Source organism: Hetaerina americana, unplaced genomic scaffold, assembly GCF_022747635.1.
Source record: "Hetaerina americana unplaced genomic scaffold, ioHetAmer1.1.p SCAF_39, whole genome shotgun sequence".
NCBI lineage: Eukaryota > Metazoa > Arthropoda > Insecta > Odonata > Calopterygidae > Hetaerina > Hetaerina americana.
Window position 1 is genome coordinate 383,269 of NW_027286974.1, and position 11,682 is coordinate 394,950.

At 32.3% G+C, this 11,682-nt stretch overlaps 1 protein-coding gene across 1 annotated transcript in view; it reads right to left on the minus strand.

The window, feature by feature from the left end:
* Positions 1-11,068, minus strand: part of LOC139691666 (uncharacterized) — a 56,262-nt gene extending 45,194 nt beyond the window's left edge. Inside the window, exons 1-5 of the mRNA XM_071589510.1 lie at positions 10,694-11,068; positions 8,721-8,834; positions 7,849-7,962; positions 3,477-3,600; positions 457-1,290 (exon numbers count right to left, since the gene is read on the minus strand). Coding sequence (XP_071445611.1) covers positions 457-1,290; positions 3,477-3,600; positions 7,849-7,962; positions 8,721-8,834; positions 10,694-10,846 — 1,339 coding nt within the window. The 5' untranslated portion in view covers positions 10,847-11,068. The remainder of the gene's footprint in view (positions 1-456; positions 1,291-3,476; positions 3,601-7,848; positions 7,963-8,720; positions 8,835-10,693) is intronic.
* Positions 11,069-11,682: the final 614 nt, after the last annotated feature.

The window sequence follows — 11,682 nt, forward strand, 5'->3', positions numbered from 1 at the left end:
AAAAAAAGGTATCTTTGTTTAAGTTAATGCTGAAATAGAAGATTATTATGTAACAAATTATTAAATTTTAATTCTTACAGGATGAAATTGTTTCTGTTTAGATTAATGTTATCATGATATACATAATGATGCAGAGATTTTACACTATCAATTACTTTTATTTAAAGAAAATAAATAAAACAGGAAAATAATGTCACATTGTTACAAAGTTGTAATTAATGTTTTACAATGGTTTCTTAAGAGTGTAAGGGAATATTTGGGAAGAGTTAATGAGTTACAAATAATCTTCAGCATTCTGATGCAATTCAATGCACTTTTTATTGCCTTAGCACTCTTTGGTTCATAATGCTCCAGGTAATAAATGATATATCTTACATTTTTATCATCATGTTGCAGAGTGTCTTTATGTGCTTCTTTAATTGACCTCTCGTAGCAAGAGCTAGAATGATTTTGAACAGATGTTGCACTTGTGCGGCTTTTCACCAGTGTGTGTCATTAAATGTGACTTCAGATAACAACTCAGACTGAATGCTTTTGAACAGATGGTGCACTTGTGAGGCCTTTCATCAGTGTGTGTCACCATGTGTGACATTAGATGACTATGCCGTTTGAATGCTTTTGAACATACCCAGCACTTGTGTGGTATTTCATCAGTGTGGGCAATCATGTGTGACTTAAGATTACTACTTTGAGTAAATGATTTTGAACAGATGTTGCACTTGTATGGCTTTTCACCAGTGTGTGTCCTCAAATGTGACTTTAGATTACAACTAAGAGTGAATGCCTTTGAACAGATGTTGCACTTGTGGGGCTTTTCACCAGAGTGCGTCATCAAATGTGCCTTCAGATTACAACTAAGAGTGAATGCTTTTGAACAGATGTCACACTTGTGCAACCTTTCACTAGTGTGTGTCAACAAATGATCTTTTAGAACATTTTTATAAGCAAATGCTTTCAAACATAATGCGCATTGAAATGGCCTTTCCGCAGTATGTGTTGACATATGAATTTTGAGTTTACTTAAATGTAGAAAGTTTTTGGAGCAAAATTCACATTGGTGCTTCATTTTAAGAGCATGCATGAATTTGATATGGCTTGCAACATCATTTTTTCTCTTAAATACCTCCAAACAAACATCACATCTGAATAGCATCACCTTGTTAAGGTGGACATGCATTACATGATCCTTGAGAAGGTCCCTTTGTTCAAATACCTTGTAGCAAATTTCACACACATACTGTTGAGAGGCTGAAGCATCTTCCCTAACATCATCTTGTGTTTGGTGATTATCTGAAAAATTTGAAGAATAAGGTAAAGTAGATATTTATTAAAAAGTTAATACCTCTGATGAAAGAATTATTTTCACCAGTTTGGATTAACTCATTGATGTAAATAAATAATTATATGTTTGCATGTTCACATTCAATTATGTGTGTGCATGAATGTATACAATCACAAGGAACAAAGTATCTGTCATCACCTAATGCTGACCAGAATTCGGCCTTCTAGCAGTTTTTGTTTTACCTTTATCAATGTGCAAGTGCTTTTCTGTCAAGTCTTTTTTGAGTCTTAGAAACCTAAAGAAATTACAGGGGGCTAAATCCACTGAGAGCAGGGGGGTGGACAATTGATTTCATGCTGTTATTTTTCAAAAAACTGCATCACAAGGAGACAGGTATGAGCCTAATTTTGCAGCAATAAGGTATGCTAATCTTTCTTTTCAAATGCAAATCTTCAGAAAAAATCCTCTGAAAAGAAACTCAAGAACACTCCTGACATCTCACAGAGTTGATCAATGGTTCTGTGATGATCTTCAACAATGAGTGCATAAATTTTGTCAAAAGCTGTTGATGTTGAAGGGTGGCCTGAATGGGGTTGGTCTTTAATTGAATTGGTATTCAAAAGTATAAACCACTCATAGACTCTGGTTTTCGTTAAAACAGCTTTAGCATAACAGGTCTTGAGCATTACAAATGTTTCCGCTGCAAATTCATCCAACAGGAAATAAAATTATACTGCAGTGTTTTTCTCTGGATAATCCACCATCATGTTTTGTTGCCAATATGAAAAAAATGATCCATTGAAACAGCTTTAATTGACTACTGCAGCCTAATTTCTGTTACTTTCGTGTCCTCCTTTGTGTATCTGCAAAATTTTACCCTTTTTGTTATTATGTCAATTGCTTATTTCACCAGTATGCTTAATCAATGAGCACCTTATCTTTTGTAAGTACATTAAGTATGTACCAAAATTCACTCACAGCATCTTCAATATATGCCCAATAAACGAGGGATACAAAGTATTTTATTTTGCTAGGTTATATTCTATTGTTTGGATTAAAACTGCTTTTGTTATGCAAACAAGGAATATAACATAGACTTGCAGTAAAATGAACTCAGTTTTTTATTGCAAATAAACAAACGATAAAAGGAAATTATCTAAAAAAAGGGTTTATAATTGTCTTCCATGACTGTTCCACGTGGGTTTACTTAGTGTTACCCTAGCAATACAAGTATTTTTAAATAATGACTTCAAGAAGGAACAAGAACATTTCTTAAGCATTTAAAATAAAATTAGCATACAGGGAGGGATATATATCATTTAAGGAATGATATATTTTTTTCCATGAAAAGATTGTTAATCATCAGGGAAATTTTATACTGCTGCTTTTAACATAATGCGTAGGATTGGGGCTAGGAAAGTGAGAGTATACAGCAGTAAACATTAAGTTGTGCAATTAATTTGTTATAATTTTTAGACATTTTTTTGGGTTTCCAGATGATTTTATTAATTCAATAATTGTGTTGATAACAAATTGTACATTTTTCTTGGCTAAATTATATGAATAAATGAATTATTTTGTAGCAAATTATTTTTGCAGCTCATTTTAATGTATTATAATTTACTCTTTATGGATTTTTTTAAGAATTTTACGAATGAAAATTCTTTTTAGTTTCATTGAAGAAAATAATCAAATTTTAACACCAAATTTTTGCAGCATAAAAAGGTGTGCTGAATATGACTTAGCTTATCTTGATAACTTATTGACAAGATCAATTGTGAGGCAGTGCTGTGAAATGACCTTGTTAAATTCAATTATTCCAAAAAAATCCATTTTCTTTACTTTTGATTTGTTTACATCAAATGACTTTTTTACACTTTAAAACATGCAAATAAAAAATATCAAATTTTGGCAAAATTTAATCAAGTTAACCAAGCCAATTGGCTATTTTGCCATACCATTAGAGTTATTAGTATTAATAAATAATTGCAAAAAAGGATGATAATAATATCATATTTTTTTGCAATAAATCTTACTATTTTAAATGGCCATTCAGTTGTTTTTAAAACAATTTTATAAAGTTAACTTAGTTTTTCAACAAAACAGAAGTACTGCAAGGGTTAATAACCAATAGTTGTATTATACCAGAAAGTAGCAAAGATGAAGTGATAGCACAGTCCTTAGCTTTCCTTACCTTGTTCCTGCAACACCTCCCCTTCCAGTCTTACTTGCATCTGAGGAATATCAGCATCACACTCTTCCTTAATGTCAACTTCTGCCTGACAGGGCATATTTATTGCTGCATCTTCCAAATTATCCTGCAAGATCAAAAAAAAAAACAATAGATTTTTAGGATACCCATGAAAAATGTTTTTAAAACATGTTATTTTTAAATTAAGATAAAAAAATTGTTAACGTGTACGCATTATGTCAATATAATAAATAATATTTTAGCTGATAGCTCTTGAAAAAAATAAGCTTTTTTCTTCAAACAATTTATTTGCATTGGTTAGGATAAAAGGATTGATGTATGCAGAGAGTATGAAATACTTGTTGTGAAGTTGTCAGCCTGTTCAGTTGAGAAACACACTGCAAATGACTCTACACAGTGAAAAACACTACAAACCTCTAGCTTTAAAAAAATAATATGTGATGAACAGAAATGTCTCTTGAGACTTGGCCTCAGCCATATTGAAGAGATATTAAGAACCCATCAACTAAGGCTATACACTTTGCGAACTAGTGCTAACTTCATATGCATTATAATTATGTTTAGGTAATTACCAGTTAAGGTAGGTTATGGATGGACATAACTACCAAAAAAATCTTACCAATTTACTCTACACACTGACCGGTACACACTGATTGTAATCTAAATTTTTCCTGATTAGTGTTCTCATTGCTTCAAAAGCATTCAGCATGCCTCTCCTATCCTTGAACCTAGACTAAAAATCCCCTTAGTAATTATTTGCCCGAATCTATCTTTTTATCGACAATACAAAGTGCCACTTTGGATGTGCCGTATTTCAAACTTATTCTTCTGTGGTTTTCACATGATGTGACCTTTACCTTACTTGGAAAAGAACTAAAACTTATCACATAACGTTTTCCTGACACATTCCTTCCTCAGAGCTACTATGAATCAGTCCATATACTCTTCCTCTCATATTTACCAAAACATTTTGGTAATTCTGCAAACATTGTCTACCCATAACGCCTTATTTAACTTAATCTGCTATTAAGCCCTTTTTATGTCATCATTGGATATGCCTGGACCTAAGCCATCTTCACTGTCATCTTACTTTTCTATGCTTAAGCTTGGTGACCTTAGTTCTTAACCATTCAGTTCTTTGTATATTCTTTCCAAGTTTCTTGGATATTTTCTTTGTCTTAGCTTTTTTTATCTGAGTCAAGTTCTAACACTGTGTTACCATGTTGGCCTAAGTTCTTTAACAGACAGTTTTTCACATTATTCCTTTCAATTCTCTTGGATCTTTTCTATGTCGGCTATAATCTCACTCAACTTATCTTTATTTGCTAGAATAGATCTTTCCTTCTTACTTTCTGATAATAATTTAACCTTCTTAAACAGTACTTTAATTTATTCTTCTTTCTGCGGACTTATCATATTCTTGCATAATCCTGAGAACCCTCATTTCATATGCTACCAATAATTCAGAGCACCAATTACCTCCAAATATAATGAGTAGAGTCAATCCCAGCTTATGAATGGGCAAAGGATAGGTGAGGGAAATTAAAAGTAGTATTAAATCAATAAATATTATAAAAATAAATAACTGATTATAAACCAATAAGAAATACAATAAAAAAACTAAAAATAATTGAAATTATTAGAAACAGTAAACAGTTAGAATGATGAAATGGAAGACTGTAAATAAATCACGCACTATCTATCTTGGACTATATAGCATTGATACTTGCTGGTCACATGCACTCACGCTCTATAAGGTGTTATGAGACTTTTCTCTCTGCATCAGGGGCTCACTAATCACACCAAGGGAAATACAATTAAAAATTATTACAATTGGAAAATAATTACATATTCTCTTGCTTGGATGTATTATATAGAATTGATCCCTGCTAGTATCAAGCACTTACATTCAATCAGGGCTTAGGAGAAATTCCCTCTGCACCACTGGCCCGTTAGTCATAAGGAATATAATTATTTAAAAAAATTACAAACTGTAAGATTTGATGTACTATACAGCATTGATCCTTGATAGTAGCATGAACTCACAATCTATCAGGGCTTACAAGAGGTTTTCCCTGAAACAGTTGCCCATCACCCACCAAAATGATTACAAACTATCTAGCTTGGATGTACTAAGCAGCATTCATCCTTACTTGTTCTTGCACTTACACTATAGCATGGCTTACAATAGGTTTCCCTCTGCGTCAGGGGCTCACCAATCACACGTAGTGGAATAAAATCAAAAATTATAACAAATAAAATATAATCACCTACCCTCTAGCTTTGATGTAATATAAAGCATTCAATCAGGGCTTATAAGAGGTTCCCTCTGCACCACTGGCCTATCAGTCACACATAGTATAATAATAATAAAAGCAAAATAATCACACACTCTCTAGCTTGGATATACTAAGCAGCATTGATCCCTGCTTATCGCATGCACTCCTACTATCAGGGCTTACGAGAGGTTTCTCTCTGCACCAGAGGCCTGCCAATCACTCACTTGCTTGGATATGTGAAGATGCCTTAATCCTTCCAAAACTCACTCACAGGTCGACCATGGAATCTCTTGTGACATTTATACTGTGACTGGTACATAGTGAAAAGGTAAGGGGAGTGCCCAGAGGCTCTTGCATAATAACACCTTGGAGGACATATTCAAGTCAGACAAGTGCAAAAAGCAGTAGTCAGTTGGCTTTATGATGTGGCATGAGAAAGGTATGACTCAAGTATCATGAAGCTGTTTACAAGGATAAAAAACATGATTGATTGTCAAGGCAACTTTAAATCTTCAGGTTTTCTTAAGGTTTAAACAAAGTTGAGAATACATTTCTTTTTCCATAAAAAGCAATGCAAGACCTTACTTTTTGAAGGGTCTTTGAAATATGCAGTGAATGTGAATGACTATAGCTCATGCATATGACAATCTAATAATGGATAAACTTGAACATAAGTTCTCTCATCAAAGTAATACTCAAACCATACTGTCATGTCTTTTTCTTCTTCTTTTTCACAGTATCTTTCAATTAATCTACATCTGACTCGAATATAAATTTCCTAGCTATCAACATTCACACCTAGAAAAATAATTTTAACAGTCTGAACGAAACTTACCAAATATCAACAATAAATTTATTTCAACTGTGGCCAACCATGACATACAAAATCCTTCATCCCCTTCTCACTTTGTCAGTGGCTTTTGTTTCTACAAGAACACTCCTCCCCAATAAAAATACATCGACCAGCTACTTCACTGTGTCAGAAAAAGTGGGAAACCTGAAAAACTGCTGAAGAGTAACATTCTCAAACCTTCAACCAAATACACTCCTCTCTTTAAACCAAAATGCCTGAAAAGCCGTTACCTTATCATCACTTCTTTATCCAAATACCATAAAATTAAACAATCTGTGAACTTAGCCTTTACTGTAACTTCTGCCCTGCCTAGTACATCAGTCAATGAAACACCACCATTTCCCTCTTCATCATAACCAATACTATTCTACCAAAACCATCATGATCTTTAACTATCCCATCCTTAATCACCCTGCCTCCCAATACCAATCTTTGATGACCACTTCTCTGTTTAGGTGATTGAAAACCTTTCAAAACCTGCAAGTAGCAGATAGTTAAGAAATGAGAGATGGTGCATATCTGAGTGCTCCTGTCATTAAAGGCATTCCACCCTAACCAAGCCCACCGAATGCATCAAATACCTGGCTATGAATAATAAATTCATGTGTCAGGGAAATAACAAATAATATGATTTGTATGTAGAGGTATTAAAAAGAATAAAGATAAGGATAAACTAAGTTATCCCAGTAAAAAACAGGAATTTGAAGTTGTATCAGAACATTTTATCCAGCCCTATCAGCTGAAGAGTAACAGAACACCTTATTAAAAACAGCATCTTTACAATTCTGACATTTCTCCTTACTTGGCACAAGCTGTCTAGTTCCTGTTCTTAAAATTAAATCCTGCCTCAATTTTCACACAAATCTAATACATGTCAAGCTACATAATAGCCATTATCTATCTTAACACTTTAATTTGCTATGAATTCCTGGGCATAGCTTATCTCCTCTTAAAACACTGACAAATCACTATATCCACCTATTTGAATACACCACCCATATCATGAGCGGTAATTCAATGCTTTTGCCTTTTTCATTGGAGAGGAACTACAATAAAACTATATGGCCAAAAACATAAGTCAGAAAGACTAATATAGTATAATTAAATAAATAGCATAACATTTACAGCATAAAAAGTAAACATCTGTTCCTCTCATGGTTATCATGACTTGAAAAATTAAGCATTTGTCATTATGACACAAACGCTCTTATTTTTCCCTTACCTCAAGAGAAGTCCTTTCCTGAATTTGAATATTGTAGTCCACTTCCTCCTTGCTAGCTGGAATTTCAATAACCTCCGACTCTTCAATATCCACCTTCTCCCTTTTGACAGTGATCTGCAAATATATTTGTTAAAAAAGATGAACAATAATAAAAAAATATGACTAGCCATGCCAGTTTCACCATTTAGGTACGAGAATTTTGGAAAGATATTGTGTAACAAAAATGATTTATGTTAGGTTATCATTGGTCAGAAAAGAACTGACATGTAAATCTCAGACATTACACAATGACAAATTGAGAATTCTTCTTTTATCAGGAATCATTCAAAATTGTATGTTTTGAACATATGACCCTATAACTTTAACTATATAAGGATTAGATGCTAGTCATTTTCTTGGCAATTTGTATGTTTACCCAAGATAAAATGAAAAACTACCATTGGTCCAATGTTTACATGAACGAAATATTTCCACATAAAAGTACATCTAATAAAAATGAATACATTAATGAATCTAACAGAGTAGTAAACATACCAAAATACAGAGGAATTACTTTGGCAATGCTATGGAAATAATTTTTTCCATAACTATTTATGTATACAAAGCATAAAAAATGAATGCTAAGATATAATGATGAAAAACACCATTATTGTCATCAGAATAAAACACGTCAAAGAAAGCCAGGCTAAGTACTCTTAAACATGCTCTTTAATAAACAAATCATTATTCAATTTTTTCCTACGTACACATCTTATGTATAAAATATTCACAATTTTTAAGTCATTTCCCGTATTTGCCATTTGGTCATTAGACCTTTAGGCGTTTCTACATTAGGGATGAAATACTCTTAATTATTCTTAATTTTCCCTTACCTCAACAGAAGTCTCTTCCTGAATTTGAATATAATGCTTCACTTCATCCTGGCTTGCTGGAATTTCAATACCCTCCGGCTTTCCAACATCCATCATCTCTCTTTTCATTGTGATCTGTACATAATTGTTAAAAATGTTGAAAATAATAAAAAAAGGACTAGCAACCTATAAATTAAAGTAGAGTGCAAAATCAACAATTTTTATTGAATGAAAATGATTGTGAAAATTGCAATTTGAAATTAAACAGCAGGGCTTTTGTCCTAATATCTTATGCTTATGGCATAACATATTTTCATTTTAATCCGAGAGAAGATCATTTGTATTTACCTACAGTGGGAATAGGCATCACAGCAAAACCAATTAGTAATATTAAAAATCTAAAATACAGAAAGACATTACGTTTGCTAATTTCAACATTTAAGGATAAGAAGTGTTGAACAGATACTACCTTAAAAAATGAATTGTATTAGGTTATCATTTGATATATATGAAGTGAAAGTTTAAATCTCAGACGATCTCCAATGACTGAATGGGAATTATTCTAAATTGTGGAATCATACAAAATTATAAGTGTTGAACAATTGAAACCAATAATTTATATAAATAAGAAAAGATGCTAGTCATTCTCTGCATAAATTTGTTTCCAAAATGAACTGAAAAACTACAGGATGGAAAATTTAAGGAAAGAAATAAACCAAACATGTGTAAAAAATAAAAGCTTAACATTTCTCTTTGCAAAGAAACTCATAAAAAGTGCCCACTGAAATTCCTTTGACTTAAATTATTTATGTTGAATATAAATGTCAAAGGCTTGATGAGTTGGAGATTTTGAAATTCATCTGTTGCAAAGATGTAATTGCCAATGAACTTTTGTATCCCTCCAACTCCCCACTCCTAGGCCTACCACTCTTGCAAGTCAACGGTCGACAGAAGCATGTGGAATTGCAAACTCAATTATTTAATTTGATAATAAAACAAGATGGATTGGTAAGATATAAGCTCTCTTTGATGCACCAATGCCACTATGATGAACAATATGATGAATAAATTATTAGCATAATACTCATAAATTGCCTGTTTTGTAATATAAAATGTCTAGCCTATATATTAGCATCGGTAGATAACAATTATATCTTTGGAAAATTATTATAAAATGTAAGAAGCTTAAATTGTGTAGACAAAAATATTAAAAACCGTTTAAAAAATTAAAAACAACTGCTTTCCGACTATGTCATTAATTATTAGAGAAGATCTCATTGTGTAAATACTAATCAATATGAATAAATAAAACATAAATAAAGGATTTATCAATTTTCCAACGTCCACTTTACACCTTTTTGGCACCTGCATTAATTTTTAATCCTTGCGCAACTATGATGCCTATATACAATTAAGCTGCAGAATTGCTAAAAAGTAATTACAGATGTAACTCCGATTCAAATTACAAATTATGTTGAAAGCACTGATTAAAAAGTACACATTTGCACATTTTACTTAATAATTCTTGGAGTTTCTTCACAAGGAGGAAATTTCTTCAAAAAAATACAGTTCTACTGACTTTTGAACAAGAAGTCATTACTACAATATACTATTTTCACACGGCATTATATTTCACATAGGTCCATACGTAAATTCATAATCTGTCCCGCTTTTTTACAATTTATGAAGCCTAATTACCTTTTAATGAACTAATTTTTGAAAAGAAGGCCGTCTAAGTACTCTCTTGCATGCTCTTCTAAAAAACATACAAGTATTCAATTTTTTCTCACGAACAACGTTAATGCAAACAATACTCGCAATGTTTAAGTAAATGCCCGTATTTGCCATTTGGTTATTAGCCACTTAGGCATTTGTACACTTGGGATGAAATTTATTTAATATGAAAACGTTTATTGAAAAATATGACTAAATTCGTAACGGATATTGTTACCACGGACATTATAAAATGAAAACACAACTTGAAGACGACTCACCTTTTCGGGGTTAATATTTCCCTCTTCCAGTTTGTATTCCGTTTGCCTCTCCAACATAAGATTGTTTTCGTAGCATTGCTGCTTAAACATATAGAAATCGGTCAGAATTTTAAAGCACTGATAGCAAATAAACCACGGGTTGATTCTATCCATCACTACCTATGAAAACATGATTATTACGGTGTTATACCACACATATCATCTCTCAACGGAACTCTATTTATTGACATAGTAATGCAAAGCTTTTTTATTGACCCAAAACAGGGAAAAACCGAAATCTTTGTGGCAAAATTACGATAAAATCGTCATGGTGAAAACGTAAACATGTAATTGATTGGCCTACTTTCAATTCCAATAACTCTTCTATTGCTTCCCGCACCAACTGCTCAGCATCATCATTTTCACTAAAAATATTTGTCAACCGACCACCACTGCCAAGACATAATCTACACTTTAAACTTTCTTGTCGAGACATCTTCGTATCACCTTATTAGAATTGTCAACATTATAAAGTCGTAAGCAATTGATTCCAAAATGGCCGACTACGTATCGATGAGTCGTTCGTTCTGAATCGATTCCGAAGTGGGAGTTTGAAATTCGATCAGATTTTGTTTTGCCCTAAGTGATCACCAAATTCAAATAAATTTCTACTTCTGAAAATTATTCAAACTCTTACTTAGTTGAGTGTAAAAATTTTTTTGAATACTTAAACTCCCTAAATAGCAAGAGTTAAAATAGTATTTCGTTCTCTAAAAATGACCCAATACAAACAATATTTTATTGTCTGAAGTACTTTATTTATTATTTATACGTTTACCAACAAGTTTAATCCTATTAAAGTGATGCTTTAATAACACTGCTGAGTTTTCGGATAAAAAATTTCGTAAAAGCGTCATTATTCAGAGTAAAAAAATGATTAATGAAATCATTTATGGCAAATATTACCTTTTACTGAGTAAAAGAATTAAGCGCAAATACGGCATATTTTT